The sequence below is a fragment of the Harpia harpyja genome, chromosome 21, assembly GCF_026419915.1.
Source record: "Harpia harpyja isolate bHarHar1 chromosome 21, bHarHar1 primary haplotype, whole genome shotgun sequence".
NCBI lineage: Eukaryota > Metazoa > Chordata > Aves > Accipitriformes > Accipitridae > Harpia > Harpia harpyja.
The window spans coordinates 17812545-17832249 of NC_068960.1; the positions used below are offsets into that span (position 1 = coordinate 17812545).

A 19705-nucleotide genomic window follows, 5' to 3' on the forward strand; every position below is an offset into this window, starting at 1 on the left:
AGTTAACTGTCTTCCTAGTAGCTGGTACAGTGCTGTGTTTTGAGTTCAGTATGTGAAGAATGTTGATAACACTGATGTTTTCAGTTGTTGCTCAGTAGTGTTTAGACTAATGTCAAGGATTTTTCAGCTTCTCATGCCCAGCCAGTGAGAAAGCTGGAGGGGCACAAGAAGTTGGCACAGGACACAGCCAGGGCACCTGACCCAAACTGGCCAACGGGGTATTCCATACCATGTGACATCCCATCCAGTATAGGAACGGGGAAGTGGGGGCAGGGATTCACCGCTCAGGGACTGGCGGGGTGTCAGTCGGCAGGTGGTGAGCAATTGCACTGCGCATCATTTGTACACTCCAATCCTTTCATTATTTCTGTTGTCATTTTATTAGTGTTATCATTATCATTATTAGTTTCTTCTTTTTCTGTTCTATTAAACCGTTCTTATCTCAACCCACGGGTTTTGCTTCTTTTCCTGATTTTCTCCCCCATCCCACTGGGTGGGGGGGAGTGAGTGAGCAGCTGCATGGTGTTTAGTTGCTGGCTGGGGTTAAACCACGACAAAAACTTTTCCCCTTTCCCCACAGGCATCTTGCCTTAAATTCAAGTCTGGGCTTCCAAGGGACACAGCACTGACAACCCTGTACTAGTGCAGCCAGAGACACCACCAAAGGCTAGGGAGAGGGCAGTGCAAACTGCCTTGGCACTCCCCACCATTCCTCCAGTAACAGGGAATGAAGGACAAAGCCCAAAATATTCTTCCCAGAACAGCCTCAATACTCCGAGAAGCTTTCAGGGATGCTGCTTTGGGAGAATTGGCTCCACCTCATCAAAACTAATTCTTCAGGGTAAAATCTCCTGCAGCTTTGTCCCACTGCCTGCTGCACAGCTAGCACTAGACACCCACATGCATATACCCATGTCATTTGCTAAAGATGAAAAAACAGTGTGCCATGTTAAGTTTAAGAGTTAAACATGAGTAGAAAGCAGCCCCACACAGCTGAGCACACTGCCAAGCACATACAAGCTGCCAGCAGGGCAGGTTCACATCGGCATGGGCCATACCTACCTCAGTGCCCCACAACTGTCCCCAGGAAGCACAGATACACCAGTAGAACAGTCAAACTAGATGTCACCTTTACCAAGTGCAGACTAGCCTTCAAGTCTGCCTATATGGTCTTAGGCTGCTGATCAGAAGGGGCGACTAGCTCAAAGGATGGAGCCAGAATGGATTTTTGTATTTTGGCATCTGTGATCAAGGTCCAAAAATCAGCAGGAACACACAGTTTCTTCCTCTTCCCAAAGATACTTTTCCAGACTTATCAAGGCCATCTCTCACAGACTTCAGGTTTTGTTGATTGTTGGTTTCCCTGCCCTCCACAAGACTCAGCAATACACAGGAACAGAGAGGCACTAGAAACCATTTTACATCAACGTAACTGCCACCAGAGCCCTTGTGGCTGCTCACCCAGCTCCAAGAGATGGAGCAGTCTCCTGGAAAGGCGGTCTCTTCCTGCACCACTTGTCTGCCCTTTGAAAACGCCCACACCGCCAACATGAGAATGCCTTGGCAGAACTGTTCCTAAACACTAAAGCCTGGAAATCAAAGGCAGGCAGCAGTTGAGGACCAAAGCTTTGCACCGCAGCTACGTCTGGGATGTGATTTCTTTTGCCCATCTCCCATGTGGGACAGATCTATCCCTCCGTTCTTGTTCTGCCTGCCTTGGCACTCTGCTGCTTGCCAGAGGCACAGAAGAATGAACAGTCTCAAGCTCTTCGTTCTCTCTTATGTCCTTCCAGGAGAACATCTGCTTTGCAACCACTGTCAGTGTTGGGATCTTGGCACTGACAAACCAGACCGACAGTCTCTGCCATAAAGCATTTACCACAAAAACGAGTTCTTTGGGACTAAATCACATGATCACAAACAACCCCTGAGGAGGGCAAGAATCCGAAGCAAACCAGGGTGGGCTGGTTGGAGGAAAGGTTTTGAAGCACAGATCTGGGATGGCAGTAGAGCAGACATTCCAGCTAGAGATTAGGGCTGCATGAGACTTGCTGCAGCTTAATAAGCCAAACATTACAAACTCTACTCACTTTACCCATCCACAACAAACCTACCTTCCTTACTGCCTCAGATACATTTTCTGTGCCGATCCACGTGGCATAGGAGCAGCCAGGGTAAGTGTCAGAGGCCTTGGGGAGGATGGGATGCAGAAGAGGATAATTAATTGATAGCTTTGGGTAACTGTCAACCTTTTAACACCACACAGCCCTGAATGACAAGGGCTGCAGGAAGCTTAAGACAGATAAAACTTCTGGGCTCAGTGCTTCTCCTCTTAACCTAACGTTTTGGTATGAACAACAATGATCCTGGGAACCCAGACAACAGTCAGGCCCAAAGAGCTGCTGGGTTGTCTTCTGCTGCCCCTCGTTCTCCCAGGCATGTTCTCTGATGGCTGAGACCTTCTTCCACACATCCACCAGCTGCTGCAGCACCCTCAGCAGAGCTGCAGTGCTGCCAGCACGACCCTCGCGCTCATTCTCTCAGGCACACTCAGCTTCCGGGTGGAACAGTCACCCGACGTCAGTATTCCTGCAGCCACCAGGAAAAAAAGAGGACAGTCACCCTTTCAGTGGGACAGAGAGACAAGGGGACTAAGGATTTTCCAAAGAGAAAACCAACCAAAGGGCACATAAGGATTAGTTAGAGTACAGCCTCAGTGTGCAGGCTATGAGGGAGCACCAGGCACATGCAGCAGATGGCTGTTACTTGCTGCAAGGAATGATGCCCCCCTCAATGCCACAGCCGTCTGTGGCTGTCATTAGTTCCCACTCACCCTCCTGCTTTGTTACGGCTCTAGCCAGCTCTGCCCTCTCTGGCCTGGGGCTTGGAGCCTTTGGAGGTTTTGAGTCACAGTCTGCAGAGCTTTTCCTGAGGACAAACCAAAAGGAAAAAAATCAGTGTTAGCAATAGGCCAGCAAGCAGTAAAGAACAGGCTGCAGTCTGCATTCAGCCACTGTTATCCTGCCTTCATGCTGCCTTCTGCCCTGCAGCTTCCAGTGCCCTGAAAACAGGAGCATCTCTGCTCTCTGACTGCCTGTTGCTGGGACAAGTTCCTGTCGCCAAGAGAACAGGACACAGGCTTTGGGAACCACCTCACAACCAGCTCTGACCACTAAGCAGGAGAGATGCAGGGGGCCACATACCCCCTTCTCTCAGCCTGGACCTGTCAGCAGAGGATGAGGCTGAGCCCAACATCTGCAATGAGAGTAAGTGCAAGAAAATGCCAGCACCAACTTCAGAGCCTGGGGAATTCCCTGAATGAGAGAGGATTGTTAGGTCCCTCCAAACTACCACTGCCAAATCATCAAAAACCTGCCCAGCCATGCCTCCCCCTCCAGCGCAATAGTCACTTCATGTGTCCAGAGTCCTCCCCCACCTTACCCATTTCTCCTACACACTCCTCTAGGACAGCTGACAGCTCAGGCAAGCTCAGAGACTTCAAGGAAGGTGGCCATCCTTCCAGTACTGCAAGAAAGAGGAACCACACTTTTAACCAATCTGTACGCTCTCTGTGACAGAGGGGAGACAAGGGTTTGGTGCTGCTGTGAAGCATCTGCACCCAAAGCAGCTCTAGTTCAGGGTTCTGAGTCAATGGGAGGAGAGCTGGAACTGCCTGTGACAAACTGAGGGGTTTTTTTATGGCAATTCTACCACTTAAGAATGTTTTATTTGTTAATATACAGCTGGGTCATACATTAAATGAATCTCAGAGATTAAGTGTAGTGGACAGAAATCAACAGGATCTCTACTTGTCTCACTTTTAAAACACAAGCAGCAAAGAGTACATATCTGGAAGCATGTCACAGGCAGCAGGATCACTTGCTAACTCCTCATGACAAGCAGCCGGTGGACCAAGCCTGCCCAGCCACGTACATCAGTTTGCCTCACAGACCAAACAGCACAATCCCCCAGACTGGGTCAGTGAACAAAGCTTGGCTTCTGATTCAGTCCTTGCTCCAGTGCACGGTGTGGTAACACACTTGAGGTACCCACAGGCTGCAGCGTAGGAAGGGGAAGCCACAGGCCCATGAAGCAGGGCTGCCACTCTGGGTGTCTGCACTACAGCTTTGCATTTTTAGCCACAAACACCTGCCAGACCCCAAAACTTCCCACCTGCTAAGAATCAAAAGTTGCTGAGAAACTCTGCTGCAGTTGAAGTCCAAACATCCCATGTGCTTTAAATGCTTTCCCTGAGCAAGAATTTTTACATTAAATTTAACAGTTTGGCTGCTCCTCCATTTCCAAATCACTTCTACCTGTGTCCTTTCAGCAATGAAAGACAAACATGTGGCTTGCTCTGAGGTCTCCTGCTGTTTACCCACCCCTTGCACCCATTTCTGTAGTTTGATAAGCTCTTCCTCACCTGGACGCTCACCAGGCCGCCTGCTCTCACCAGTTCCCAGCTGCACCTTTGTGTCCAGCACTCTGCTGACTGCCTGCTCTTGGGTTAGCCGGGAGGACAGCTCTGCTTGACAGGATCTGCCAAACAAGACAAAGCCCATCAGAAATGCACAGGGACACTTCTTGGAACAACATGCCAGTCTGTGCACTCCTACATCCTGCAAGTACCTGCTTGGGGTGCCGAGGGACCGCATCTAACGCCCTGGGTTACAAACTGCTCCTTGTTCCTTCCCAGGAGGAGGAAGACGTGCCCCAGACAAAGCTCAGGGCGCTCTCCACTGTGCCCCATCTCCACAGCAATCTCTGCCCCTGTCCACAGAGGAGCTGCGGGGGGAGAAGAGAAGGAGGGGGCGGGGTGAGCAGGAGAAAGCCCAAGCCAGGGGCTGCGCCTGGTTTATACGAGAATCAAGCCTGATCCAAGGTTTCTAATGGGCAAATGAAGCTACCTCAGGACAGGCATCAGGTTAAAGCAAGAGAGGCACACGAAGTTCTCTGGCTATCGTCATCATACCATCAATTCAAACAGTGTATCCTCAGAGCACGGCAGGGCCCTTCTACCAGGCAGCCTCAGCTCCTCCGTCAGGGGAAAAAGACAAGTGCTTTGCCCCTTGCAGCTGGGAATATTGCTCTGCTGTCCTTCTGGAAGCCAATCCCAGTTCACCCTGGCTTGGTAGGGAGCAGACCCCATTCCCTGTTGGGCTAGGATCTATAAGCGGTAGGATTAATGCCACCTTCAAGGACATGTCTGTTCTACCAGTGGACAGAACAGGGCCCATGACAGAAGTCCAAGTGGGGCAGGGAGAAAAGCACCACAAAGGCAACAAAAGGCAGGGGAAGACAGAACTCAAAGGCAGTGATGTGAATGAACTGGGCAGGTTTTTCTGTTAGGTGTCAGAGTTACAAGAAAAGTATTCTTCAGTAGCCGGGGCAAGATATTGCAAGTCCTTTGATGATACAGTTTGGAAGTTAGAAACTCTTTCCTGCCTTCACCTGATCGCCAAGTTATACCCTGCTCACTGGGTCTCATACAAGTACAAACAAAAGACTTAGCCTTTTGGTTCCTTCTAGTTGAAACAGGAGCACCCAGCATCTCTGAGAAGTCAGGCCATTTATAGCTCCTGCATCTGATTAAGGCTTCACCTCTGCTCATATGGCTGTGGCTTTCCACTACAGAAAAGTCAGGCAGGATCAAAAATGGGTTCAGATGCCTGGAGAGCTCTCCTGCCTTACCTTAAGCATCACCTGTAAGACAGTCAATATGACCTCTGATCTCTGTACAGCCCAAATCCCGTTTCCCGGTAGCTCCCAGTAGCCTTAGTGCCAGCTCCTGGGAATGACTTACTTGATCTGATCCAGCAGGACTCCAGCATCCTTGGTGATGGCCTGAGCCTCTTTGAGCTGGCACTGTATGGCATTCCAGGTCTCATCCCGCTCCATCAAACAGCTCTCAGCCACTGCACGCAGCTTCTGCTCCTGGCACACCTGGCCCTTCATCACCTCCACCTCTTCACACCTCTACAGCAGAGCAGAACAGAGGATTAGGCTGGGAGTACTGTACATCACTCATATGTGCCTGCTCTGACATGTCCCTGGAGTCCCTGCTATTTTAATGGCTTAGGCAGCCAGAGGGTTCCTGCAAAATTGCACCCAACACAGTGGGAAAGGAAACTGGATAAGGCTTGCACACTGAATAGTTTCTCTCCACACCAAAACCAGCCCCACAGTTACAATTCCCCCTTCCTCTCCATTTGCAAAGATACTCAGTAGGCCCAATTTCCCAAATCAAGAGAAGTCTGTTCACTAATGGCTGCAAAACTTCACCATAAAAATGACACTACTGAAAAAGAGTAGTTATTCAATTCCTCCCACTCACCCTTTTAGTTCTCAGGTGGATGGGAAACCCTGTGTCGTGGTTTAACCCCAGCCAGCAACTAAACACCACGCAGCCGCTCACTCACTCCCCCCCACCCAGTGGCATGGGGGAGAAAATCGGGAAAAGAAGCAAAACCCGTGGGTTGAGATAAGAACGGTTTAATAGAACAGAAAAGAAGAAACTAATAATGATAATGATAACACTAATAAAATGACAACAGCAATAATGAAAGGATTGGAATGTACAAATGATGCGCAGTGCAATTGCTCACCACCCGCCGACCGACACCCAGCCAGTCCCTGAGCGGTGAATCCCTGCCCCCCCCCACTTCCCCGTTCCTAAACTGGATGGGACGTCACATGGTATGGAATACACCGTTGGCCAGTTTGGGTCAGGTGCCCTGGCTGTGTCCTGTGCCAACTTCTTGTGCCCCTCCAGCTTTCTCACTGGCTGGGCATGAGAAGCTGAAAAATCCTTGACATTAGTCTAAACACTACTGAGCAACAACTGAAAACAGTGTTATCAACATTCTTCACATACTGAACTCAAAACATAGCACTGTACCAGCTACTAGGAAGACAGTTAACTCTATCCCAGCTGAAACCAGGACACCCTGACATAAAGGCTTCACAAGCACGGAGCACAGAAGATGAGGAGCAAATAAGCTGCACTTACGGTGTCTCCTGATCTACCTGACACCAAGTGTGTCCACTGGAAGATATGTCTTTTCCTTTACCCCAGGCCATTAGAGATACAACCTAAAAATATGCTACCAATCACTTATTGTAGCGTGATAAGGCATTGAGCAGCTCATAGCAGACTTCTTACCTTGTGCAGCTGAATGGCCAATTCCTGCATCTCAGCCTCCAGCCGATCTGCGTAGGCCAGCTCCAGGGCATCACTGGGCGGCCGAGCATTGCTGTGCCATCGGGCAATGGCAGAGGTCATCTTCCTCTTGGGTCCAAACAGACTGGTGGGAGAATGGCAAACTGTCAGGGACCAAACACGGCACCATCTGCCCCTAGGCCCAATAGGGTGCCATGAGGACTTCTGCAGTCTCCTGGTTCCTCCAAGGCACCTCCAAAAACAGGAGCCTGTTACAGCCAAGAACCAGGGGATATCAAAATTGTGTGGGAGACAGCCAGAACAGAAAAGCACTCACTAGCTAAACTTTCCTGGCCAGGCTGTGTGCATGGTGTGTGAGGGGAAAGATAAGAACTACATTACAAACACTCACGTGATGCCTATTTCCTTCAGATCACTCTCTGTGAGGGTCAGGAAGATCCGGAGGTCAACATCTTGCTCCTCAAACACTTGCAGATACTTCAGGCACCCAATCTGCTCAAGGAATGTTGCCAGGTCCTGCAGCCCATCCAAAACAAACTTATTTATACCCTCACAAACAAAGGCATTACTATTACTCTTAATCATAAACATATGCTTCCTCGTGTTGCTGTTATGCCTTCCTGGGTTCTAGCAGTGTCATGGTTTAACCCCAGCCAGCAACTAAACACCACACAGCCGCTCACTCACTCCCCCCCACCCAGTGGCATGGGGGAGAAAATCAGAAAAGAAGCAAAACCCGTGGGTTGAGATAAGAACGGTTTAATAGGACAGAAAAGAAGAAACTAATAATGATAATACTAATAAAATGACAACAGTAATAATGAAAGGATTGGAATGTACAAATGATGCGCAGTGCAATTGCTCACCACCTGCCAACCGACACCCAGCCAGTCCCCGAGCTGGCAATTCCCCGCCCCCACTTCCCAGTTCCTATACTGGATGGGATGTCACATGGTATGGAATACACTGTTGGCCAGTTTGGGTCAGGTGCCCTGGCTGTGTCCTGTGCCAACTTCTTGTGCCCCTCCAGCTTTCTCGCTGGCTGGGCATGAGAAGCTGAAAAATCCTTGACTTTAGTCTAAACACTACTGAGCAACAACTGAAAACATCAGTGTTATCAACATTCTTCGCATACTGAACTAAAACATAGCACCGTACCAGCTACTAGGAAGACAGTTAACTATCCCAGCTGAAACCAGGACAAGCAGCAACCATGACTTCCCCTGGTTAACTGCCCTTCTCCATAGTCACACAACACAACAGGACTGGCCTGTCTGCTGCAGCCATTGCCTCTTGTAACAAATGCAGAGGACACACCAACATCTGCCCTAGTCCACGCCACAGCCATGTCTGGTAGCACACCCACAGGCCTGAAGGGTCTAGAACACCCCTCCAAGCAACAGCAACGCCTATGCAAACAGTTCTTTGTACAAGAAATTGCTGCTTCACAAGCATTTAAGTTTGGGCAGAGGTTTGGAATCAAAGGTGTTTTGGCAACAACTTCCCTTTTATCTGAGAAGGCCAAGAAAGCAGCTTAGGCAACCTTGGAAAAACCTCCCACGCTTGATAGAGTGACACATTCTGCACTACTTCAGAGATAACTTTCTGTGCATAGTTACCTGGGGCCCTGTATAGGCAGGAGGCTCAGGAAGGATTAGGTGCTGACTAGAGCCCCCAGCTTTCCCTGGGCAGTGGGTCCACTGGCTATCACTGTTGCTGTAGCGGTTCTTGATCTTAAAGCTCTTGGCTTGTTTCCGACTAGGGGGACTGTTTGCATGGTCAGAATCCTAAAAAAGAAAGAAAAAAAGCCACAAAATGGAAAGGCCAAGGGTGATCATGCAAAGATATCGGGATCACTACAGCTAACAAGTGCAGAATCCTGCAAGTCCCAAGCTCTAAATCCAGGCAGTGGTCCACAAACACAGGCAACAAAGACTAACAAAGCCTTTATTAGGAGGGGCTGAGTCATCACTCCCAAGATGGCAGCTTGGTACCATGGAATCATATCAGGCTCTTGCAATCCTAGCTTAGGAAGCAACATGCCAGAGCAAGCCAGCCAAAGCAAAGGGCAATGCTGAATCTTCCCTGAACCAATACAATGCACTGAGATTCTGCCTGTGGGAAGCTCCTCAAGATACAGAGGACTTTTTCTCATGTTCAGCTATATCACCCTTCTGTACATCAGCCCCAGAGCTGTGTCCTGAACCATGAGAGCTGTGACTTGAACCATGGAGTATGGAGAACCATGGTGAACCATGGAGAGAACCAACCTCTTCCCCTCTCTGTACTTCAGAAATGCCAATACAGCACTGCTGTGCTTCTCTAAATCTTACTATACTGCCTGCTACCTTGCCAAGCTCAAGGACTGACCCAGCTCTAGCAAGTCACATCCTTTATTGATGACCACCTAGCTAGAAGTCTGCAAAGAGTTCAGAAGCTGAAGAGAACTTAAAAATTACTGACTAGCCATCAACAACCTGCTCTAGAGTGAGTGTGCTCTGAGAGCTGACTACTAGCCAGAGATCAAACAAGCCAATCCATAGTCTTCAAATATGGAAGCTGGTTTTCTTGTTTCTTCCTCACGCAGCCCGGTACTACAGCCTCCTGTGGAGGTAGAGTCATAGCAGGCTGTGGAAGGGTGACAGCACTGGCTAACCTGAAGGCACAGAAAGGAAAATTGAAAACCCCACCTCATTGCTTTCCAAGGAGCCTTCACTGCTGACTCCCAGGGGTTTGGTCAGGCATTCACTGCTGCTGCTGCTGCTCCTGACGGTTGCCAAGTTGTTGGTGAAAAAAATGTTATCCTCTAAAAAGGAATAGGAAATAAAAAGTTTGAGGTTCAACTTCCTTACACTCAGTGCTGTTGTTGCTACACAATTACCAGCAAAACCTGCTGGAGTTGTAAAGGAAGGAGAAACCTAGAGCAAGGCTTCATATGCAGCACTCATGACACAAGACAATTCTGAGACAGAAATATCACATGTCTGATCCCAGGCACTAATCTTTCTCCAAGTCTGTTTAGTACCACAGAGAACAGGAAGGCTGAGTGTGCATGTTTCTGTGAGGCTCTTGGTTATGGGGCGGAAAAGTGGATTATTACTACCAAGCCTGCCCTCCCATTAGTACAGGAAAGGCCTTCCCTTGAGCCCAGAGCCAATGCACAGACACATTATCCTTTATTAATTTAGGAACTGCCCATAGATCTTTCCTTTGTGCTGCTTCACAGAATGGTGAGGTTGGAAGGCACCTCTGGAGGTCATCTTGTCCAAACCCCTGCTCAAGCAGGATCACCTACAGCAGGTTGCCCAGGACCACATCCAGGAGCATCTCCAAGGATGGAGACTCCACAACCTCTCTTGACACCCTGCTCCAGTGTGCAGTCACCCTCACAGTAAAAAAAAAAAAGCATTTCCTTATGTTCAGAGGGAGCCTCCTGTCTTTCAGTTTGTGCCCGTTGCCTCTTGTCCTGTCACTGGACATCACTGAAAACAGCCTTGCTCCATCTTCTTTACACCCTCCCCTCAGATTATTTGTACAAATTGATGAGATCCCCACTAAGTTTTCTCTTCTGTTGGCTAAACCATCCCAGCACTCTCAGCCTTTCCTCACGAGATACTCCAATCCTCAACACCTTAGTGGGAAAGGAACATGCAAGCCAAGGGGCTGGTCTCACATCCAGGTGTGCACTGCAAGCCAGACTGTTTTCTGAGGCAGCAACTTACCCCTGCTGCTGCTGCTCTCCACATCCTGCTCATTAATTGGAGAGGTAACATCCCGATTCCGGATATTGTCTGCTTCACAGCTGCCATCATCATTGAAGGTAACATAGCCCTGAGGAGGGACCTGCTCTGTGTGCAAGAGGAAAGGAGAACAAAGATTAGGATGCAAGTTACCAGGGAGGCTCCAGCAGGAAAAACAACCACTCAGGGATTTGAAAATAATCAAAAGAAGAGACTGTCTTCTCAACTAGCTGGTTTCAGTCTAAAAAGCACAGAGGGAAAACTGAGCAGCATACACCTACAGTCTCCCTTACAAACCCACATCAGCTGTACTTGATTTAGATGGTGGCATTGAAAAAAAGCCAGAGGAAACTGCCTTATGGCAGAGGTGCACCTTAAATAGCAGCTTTCAGCATTTCCTCTCCTCTTCATACCACAATTGTCAAAGGGGAAAAACATCTGCTTAAGAGAGCAAGTGCCAGCCATGTCCCAGCCCCAGCCAAGCACACCCTGTAAAACCAACCCCTCTGCACCTGTGTTAAAACACTAGTAGCATCCCACTATGATTTAAGAGGCTGACAGTATCATTTTGATACAGCCATTACCCATGGGATAATATGTATCTGTATTAAGAGGATGAACCGAACTTTGAACATGCTTTTAAGTCCATATTCTTGGCTATTCTAGACAACCTGAGAAAAATCTATGGCTATGACACACACACAAGAAAACAAAACTCATACCACTGCATCCAGGGGTTGATGTCTGAACTGGGATCATCTTTCTCTTGGCCTATTGCAAAGGTTTTGTAATCTCATTTTTAGTAGTATTTCAAGCATCAGGGAAGACAAAACTGACAGGTCTAGGAGCAGCAAGTTCATTTCCACGATCAATGATTTCTTGGCCTGTGTGACCACTTCCTCTGTCATTGGCTTGAGAAGGGTTCTCGAACTTTTGAGCCTACCTCAAAAAGGGAAGCTGGACTGCTCTCAAGAGTCAGGGGAACAGTAATTGAGGTAAGAGCAGTGTTTGTTCCATAGAAGTGTTCCACTCATCAATATCCAGCCCTGACAAAAGAGTTCAAGGGGTTTTCTTTTTAAACCAGAGATTGGATAGCCTTGTTATGATGGTGTTCACTATCTTTGTTTCTGTACAAACCACACGTGAATCCCAAATGAAGAGAAAAAGTTGTTGGCACAGCAATAGCTGCAAAGCATTTGAGACCTCAAAGGACTCTCAGTTAGGCTTCTAACTATTCTCACCATAGCGAGACTGCTTCTTTCCCCCGATTCCAACTGCTGTTATCTTAGCCAAAGCTTGGGGTCCGTCATGGATGCTGGGACCCTTGGTCCTACGAACAGGTCTCTGTCTCTGGGGAGCAGAATATGATTCATCTGAGGAACTCAGCTCTTCATATTTTCCTGTAGTTCAAACACAGATTGTTAGCAGCACAGTAATTCATTTACCTACTTTATTTGCTACTGGTCCTATAAATGCAGTAGAAAAAACCCCCAGAAACATTAAAAGAGGGAGGGTGAAACAGTTTAACTAGGTCAGAAAAGGGCCAGCAGACAAAAAAAATGTTGGATCCATGCCTCTTCCATCCTCAGAAATGCTGGAATTTCCAGGACAGACCAGCTAGTACTACCCCATACACACAGTAACATACTTCCAAAATATCAAACACCTCTCTTCAGATTATATCTTAAAATGAACAAGCTAAAACATCTGTCTATTACCTGGACCCCTGCAGAAGACCTTGGGCACTGGGGCTGCATGCAAATCTATCAGTCCCACAATCTTTGTATGTCCATACTTCATGGCCAGTGTCCGTGCTGTAGCTCCAGTGTTATCTCTGACATCTGCCTTCACTCCCTATAGAAAAAACACGTTTAAAATGTACATAGCAGAGGACACTATACACAAAAATTCAAAGAAGCCAAAGAATTGTCTTGGTTCCTCCATCACAAATACAGGCTCATGTTTGATAGACAGTTCAAGCTCCACTAATACCTTGTTGCCTTTCTAGTTATCCAGTCTCCCCAGTCCCTGAATGCCGAGTAGCCCAAGTATATGGCTCTTGTGCATTGCCACAGGGAACTAGTTTGTTTCATCTGAAAAATGGTTTGCATTGCTGCCTCCTTCTGGAAGTAAGCTGGACCAGTTAAATGGGATATTAAAAACAAATTGTCTAACATTGAGACATGCATGCTCATAAGTTTTTTGGAGGCAGAAGATGCCCACTAGCCCAAGCAGGCAAACCTGTAAACACAATATAGAGATTACTGCTTTAGCTGTTTTCTAATTCAGTCATTATTCAGTTAAATCTGGGCAGTTAGACCTCGCTCCTATTCATGCAACGCCAGTGTAAAATCAGAGTACTAGCCTTCAGAAAGCACATACTTTGAGAACAGTCCTGGAAGTCTGGGACATCAGAGGTGACTGTCACCAAGGATCAAACATAACATTGTAAAAAGTCTGGTGTCAAACTTGTGGTTCTTCCTCTGAGGGCTGAAACCACAGATTTTCAGCTTTACAGAGAACTGACTTACATGATTGTGATTCTTACAATCACTTACATGATTGAGAAGGTACTGAACAATTATCTCATGGCCAGAAGCAGCTGCTTCCATCAGAGGTGTATATCCGTACACAGGCTCCCTAGAGAGAGAATAAACGCACACATGGACTAGGATAATCGAAGCTGAAATATGCTGCAGTCCTTGCCATACCCTAATAGGGTATCTCCAGCCTCTACCCTCAGCTGATCACAAACTCTATCATGTATTAGCTGTTCTACTACACCCTGGTCTATCGCAGTAAAACTCCCAGTGGAGATTCAGTAAGTGTTACTCTATTTGGCTACACAGCAACAGATTACTCTTCCAGTTGCAGATCTGCCTTTCAGTGGCAAAATCAGTTTTGCAGGAGCTAACAAAGCAGGAACCTCTTGTTGACCTCATGCAATTCAATACACATAAATGTACAGGCAATTCCCAAGGCACAGGAGTGCACTGCACACTTTAAAAAAAAAAACCAAACTGAACTCCAAGTACAGAGAAAATTCAATAGAAAGACTTGTAAAGTGCACTTGAGTTCAGAAGGTGTTGCACCTGTTTGCTTTCAGAGTTTAGCCCATAATTAAACAAGCAGTAAATCTAATTTCTCTTGATCTTAGTTAAACAAACAGTGACAACATGGGCAGACTTCACTGTTCAGTTTGCAGGTCACCTTCCTTGTATTAGCTAACAGAGTGTGCCATACTTCCTAAGGTACAGGAGGAAAGACAAAAGCAGGCATCTTCTCTGTGTTCAAGTGTGCTCGCATGCCAACTGCTGCTTTCACATCTGAAATGAGATATCTTTTGAGAAATGAAATGACAAATTCCTCCTTACTTGCAGTTGGCATTTGCCCCATTGTCCAGTAAGAACTTGACCATCTGCTGATGTCCGGCACTGGTGCAGTGAAATAACGCAGTCCAGCCATGAATATCCTTCATCTCCAGCTCTGCGCCTTGCTTCAAGAGAACAGAGAATGTTCTTTACTGCACCCTCTCTGCTGGGTCTCTTAGCCACTGCCCCTCTGTGCTGTGATACCAAGAGAGTTTAAATCCCTGTCAGGAAGCTGAACTTGCAACAAAACACAAATTGCACGCTTTGGTTGCAACTGGTGGAGAATCCTACCCTGTGCATTTAAACCATGTAGTGTGGCTTTACCTATTTATTATGGGATACACACCTGTAGAAGAAAGTAAGCAACACTTTCATTTCCACAGCTGGAGGCCAGCATGAGCGGCGTCTGCCCTTCTGGTGTTGGGATGTTCACATTCACTCCCGCTTCCAGCAGCAGGTGCACAATGGTGTCATGGCCAATGTAGGAGGCATACATCAGTGGAGTCCAGCCACCACAATTCCTCTTATTTAAATCCAGATCTCCACTAAATAACAGAGAAAAGAATTCAGCTGAACTACTGTTCTGGAGCTGTAGATCACAGTAGGCTCCTGCAGCCTCTTGCTGTCATCACTGTATTGAAAGAAAGCTGAAAAAAATTCTAGCACTGAAGCCTGCATGGGAATTTCTACCAGCTCGAGATAAAAATTATCAGCAGACTCGCCCCTTGAAACTTTGTGCCTAAGAACCCTTTGGAGTTCCAGCTATATGCCCCTGTTGCAACGTTAGACCAACCTGTACAGCAGCCAGTGAAAAACCGTAACTGGCAGCAAGTAAGCTTAGACCTGTGCCCCGCCCAGCCCCTCCTTACCACTGAATACACTCCTGCACCACTTCATACTGGCCGACAGAGGAGGCTGTATGCAAGTCCAGGGGAACATCCAGCTCTTCCCGACAGATCATCTGACCAACCCCATGCCACATGGAAAGACTGCGGCTCAGCAGCTCCGACTCGCTGGCTTCATCACTCAGCTCTGACATCCCGCCCTGAGTAACTAAAGCAAAGCAGAATTTTTAGCTGCTGATCTCCATTTTCTATAGAACACGGCATCACCCGTTGGCACTATAGCTCCAAGGTACCATGGGCTTGGAAGGCGAGGTCATCTCAGAGGTATAGTGCTTCAAATTCCTACCTCTACTTTGATCACCTCCTTAGCCTGAAGCAGCAAGACTTGCTGAGGAGTTTTTGCTGGCAGTTCTTTCTTGCTGCAGTGGACTCTGGGACTTGAATACACTAGAAAAATAAAAGCCAATAATGCTATAAAACCATATTTCAAATCTCATTTTAAGAGTTCAGAAGCACTAGCTTTATTTCCCTCCCTTCTAATCAAAATATGCCTAAGGCAGCTTCGGATACCCTTGTCGAGAGAAGACTAAATGCCTATTTAAGTGCTGATGGCATGCTCAGTGCAATACAAAAGGATGTAATGCCTGGTCTGCATGTTTTATAATTCAGACTGAGAATTAAGAATTCATGTGTCAGACATTCCTGGTCTTTCTCCATCTGTCTTATATTACAGGACAGCCCTGCTTAAATTAAGACATGGTCATTGATAATGACAACTGTCCACTGCTCTCAAAAGTAGCTAATATCACCTGAATAGGGTGCACACTTCATTATGTCATCAGGTTGTAAGTAGATTGTTTCTACCATTTATTGTTTCAGCACTTCAGAAGCAGCCCAGTCCCGTCTCTGTGAATCTTGGAAATTACTGAAACACTTCGAGCAGCAGTGCACCTGCCCATTCATTATCTGAGCATGTCCACCATCCTGCAGACAGTAACTTAATTACAAAGCTAGTACAGTTTCATGACTGTCTGAAAGGTTTATTTCCCAACCCTACCCTTAGGGAGCAATTGTGTATTAATCATTTTAACCACTCACAGGAGAGTGTTCTTGTTTGGCACTTCATAAAAAGCTGTTCAACACAGCTGCATCTATCATCTGAGGTCTTCAGCTGCAGTTTCAGGCTACATCCAAGTCAATCCAACAGGAAGCACTTTCCCCTCCCTGTAGTCTCATTGCCCACCATGCAGCACTTCTGGGGTTTGCCTGGTCCCACTATATATTAAGTTGGGCAGCAAAGACAACATAAAGTATTCTTTTCTTTTTCCTGATAATTTCTAGCCAGTTTAATTCCTCAGGCTGATTCATTCTGGGGTCATGCAAATGCCAAATTTGGCGTTGGTGAAGCATAAAAGAGAGCAGGAACAGGCTTTTCAGCAGCAGTTGCTCTTTCCACTGCCTCAGCTGTAACATTTCAAAACCATACTTCTATTTCTAAAGAATTGGGAGTCTTTGTCTTGCAAGCATCTTTTCTTATAACCTAAGCAAAACGCCTTTAATTCCTACCTCTTTACTCCCCAGCTGGATCCTTTCTCCCAAACCTTGCTTTTTTCCACACCTCCTTCTTCAGTTTAAGACTACAAAAGCACCATCCATTCTACCTAATCAGCAGGTGCTGCTAATAAATGTTTCCTTTCTTAAGATATCTGCAAAAGCACCTACTGTAACTAATAGCTGCAATTTGTATTACACAGGCAACCCAACGGCCTCAGGCAAGAATATGCAGGGCAGAACACAAAGGAAAGACCTGACGGCTTCACAATCAAAATACAAGGAGATATAAGTGGATTTAAGTGGATCATAAGGGGGAAAAGTAGGAGTGTTTCTCACTACAACAGATTAAAGCTGCCCCTGGAAGGCAAAAAGGCATGTTAACAGCTAGTTGAAGGAGGTAAAATCTAGCACAGTTTGGGGAAGCACATTCAGATGAAAGTGAAGCTCACTGTTCTCTCTGCAGACCTCCTTGTTAATTGGATATGTTAACTATAAAAATCACGCATTTGGTCTTTATCAGGATCAGCCCCACATCAGGTACTAGTTACCAACACAACTTTGACAAGTTGATCCACAGTCAACAGGGCAATATTGACATGACAGAAAGGTTATGCTTGACTCCAGAATAGTCAAGACTCTCAGTCTCATTCCTACCACTTGCACTGTGCTCTAACTGCCTATGTCTTTGCTTTTTTTTTTTTTTTTTTTAAATGAGATTTCACCCCAGCCTGAACTGGAGCATGATGTCAGCTGTGCAAGCACCTGAGCAAATACAGAGGACAGCTGAACAGAATCCAGAGGAGAACAATAAAGTGACCAGAGCCCTAAGAACTGAAATGAAAATCAAGGTTGTCTGGTCTAAACAGGAGATGCCTGGAGGGATCATGTGATAACAGCCTTCAAATACATAAATGGCTGCTGCAGAGAGGACGACAGAAATAATCTGTTCCTTGTGGTCATGGTGAATCTAACAGGACATAACAGGCTTAAGTTGTAGCATGGAAGATTTTGGTTAAAGACCACAAAAATCCTTGTAAAAGTAAAAACAAGAGCACTGTGATGGATTACCAGCAGAGATTCAGCTGCTAAGAATAAACTAGACAGAGACCTCCTGAACATTTATAGGCTGTTCTCTTGCTCTGGGGCAGAGCAATTAAGTTAACATTTGTTAGAGACCTTCCTCAGCCCCGTGAGGCTGTTATTAATGTCATATTTACTACATCAACACCTAGCTATTTATCAGAATCAGAATGCTACAGTGCTGAGGCTCAGAGCAGGTAGCAAACACCACACTGTCCTGGATTCAGAGAGTTTGCTGTCTGAGCAGATGAGAAAACCAGAAGGCAGAAAAAAAGAAATATACCATTAAAAACTTAGTATGAAAACTGCAGCAAAAAGTGCCTTAGTATACCATTTTGGAGGATATGCCTAAGGAACAAGTGACAGTAGATGAAAGAATGGCAGAAGAGCCATACTAAAATAAATGAGAGGCGATCTGAGAAGCAACCGAGGCAACCAGTCCCAAACACAGAACAAATCCAACACTGCTTGTTAATCACACTCATCAGGCACCATTAAGCTGCACTAGCTCTACTAAATTCATTCTCTCACATCCTCTTCCACAAGCACAGGTAACACCCACATGAGTCCTTCTGTCCCAAAAAGACACAAGACACCCAAGACAGCACAAATGTGGAGGTTGTTGGAGTTTCCAACTGCGCCATCAGCTGATAACATGCTTCACTTCTGCTCCTGACTTAGTTCTATCTCCACTAAATTCAGCAACAACCTACTGGAGGAAATAAGAAGCCTTGTTACATCCTTGTATAGGTACAAATAGCTGTTATCAGCTCAGTCACAACAACAAGCGCTTGCTGCCAGAACATCTCATCTTCGCACTACTGTATTCTGTTGACTGACCAGTGAATGAGTACACACATTACAGCTGTAGGAACCACATCAGTTTTCACAGGATAGTGGTGCAAGAGAAAGTATTCCTGCAGCACGAGCTCCAGCTGAGGACCCACAACACCTAAGTTCAATCCTAGGTGTGCCTGTTGAAAAGATACCAAGCTCTTCATCTGTACCACGAGCCTGGCACTCTCAGGCACGTTAAAGCACATAATACGCTCCAAGAAAGACAAGAGAAGAGGCACAAAAACACTTCAACAGCCACATTAGGGAGCACATTTCCCAGCACAGAGGCTATGCCTGACAAGGCACAGCACTCCAAGGCAGCTAGACACCACAGCCCCCGGGGCTCGATGCCGGGCAGGCTCCAGTCTCACAACGATGCGCCTGAAGAAGATCAAGCCCAGCTGTAGCTGTCAAACTGGTAACTACGTGGCTGTTCCCAGAAGTCTCGCAGCAAAAAGGTTTTCAGGCACGTTATCCCTACACCTCACCAGGCCACAGTTCTCCCGAGGCCCTCCTAGGAACAAGGTCTCGACCCAGCGGCGGGGTACGCCGGGGCACCCCAGCGGCGCGGAACCCGCGCCGCTGGGGTGCCCCGGCCTACCCCGCCGTGGGGCCGGTAGACCTCAGCTAGAGGACTGGAACCCCTCCGACCACGGGTCCACCGAGACCGGCGACCGCCTGGGGACGGTCCCATAGGCAGCTACTCCCGAGCCAGCCCTCCCCACAGTCACCGCAGAACAACCACCGACCCAGCCCGCCACAGGCCCCACCACCCACTCACCTGCACGCCCGGTGAGCTCCGCTACCGGAAATCGCCCCGCCCGCGCAAGGAATGCTGGGAAACCTCCGCCCGGCCCAGCCTCTAGACTACAAAGACCAAGAGCCTCCGCGGTGGAAAGAAAGGCTCCGCCCCTTGAGGCGCTGGGCCAATATAAGGTGCCTCTGTGAGGAGGCGGAGCGAAGGCCAGCCAATGGGATTCGGGTTCCGCGGGAGGGCGAGCGGGCGGTTCTGGCAGGCGGGGCGGAGCCGAGCCGGTGGCTGAGGTACGGGGAGGGGGGGCAGGAAAATAAAGCATACCAGACGTGATACGGGCGGGC

The 19705-nt window shown here is 47.4% G+C and overlaps 1 protein-coding gene across 8 annotated transcripts; it reads right to left on the reverse strand.

The window, feature by feature from the left end:
* Window positions 1-1210: 1210 nt before the first annotated feature.
* ANKS3 (ankyrin repeat and sterile alpha motif domain containing 3) lies at window positions 1211-19462 on the reverse strand. Of its 8 annotated transcripts, none has more exons than XM_052772974.1 (18): window positions 19389-19462; window positions 15483-15583; window positions 15161-15344; window positions 14638-14836; window positions 14295-14416; window positions 13479-13560; window positions 12639-12774; window positions 12162-12320; window positions 10903-11028; window positions 9871-9986; window positions 8800-8967; window positions 7572-7696; window positions 7163-7304; window positions 5804-5976; window positions 4424-4539; window positions 3442-3525; window positions 2834-2928; window positions 1211-2589 (listed from the first exon to the last, which is right to left on the reverse strand). In XM_052772974.1, the coding sequence occupies exons 3-17, from the start codon at window positions 15328-15330 to the stop codon at window positions 2846-2848; spliced, it is 2001 nt and encodes a 666-aa protein (XP_052628934.1). In that variant the 5' UTR covers window positions 15331-15344; window positions 15483-15583; window positions 19389-19462; the 3' UTR covers window positions 1211-2589; window positions 2834-2845. The 8 variants fall into 8 exon arrangements, 7 of the variants coding, with proteins under 7 accessions (XP_052628934.1, XP_052628937.1, XP_052628933.1 ...); XM_052772977.1 differs by having other exon boundaries at window positions 15161-15336; window positions 19389-19456; XM_052772973.1 differs by lacking the exon at window positions 19389-19462 and adding an exon at window positions 16235-16510 and having other exon boundaries at window positions 15161-15336.
* Between the last annotated feature and the right edge of the window lie 243 nt (window positions 19463-19705).

Excerpts from the sequence above, each read along its gene's own strand:
- ANKS3 (XM_052772973.1), bottom strand. The coding sequence starts at position 16,262 with ATGAAGTGCCAAACAAGAACACTCTCCT. Across the intron at positions 12,321-12,638 it reads GGTCTTCTGCAGGGGTCCAG|GAAAATATGAAGAGCTGAGT; the intron begins GTAATAGACAGA and ends TTTGAACTACAG. Across the intron at positions 11,029-12,161 it reads AAAGAAGCAGTCTCGCTATG|AGCAGGTCCCTCCTCAGGGC; the intron begins GTGAGAATAGTT and ends TCTTGCACACAG.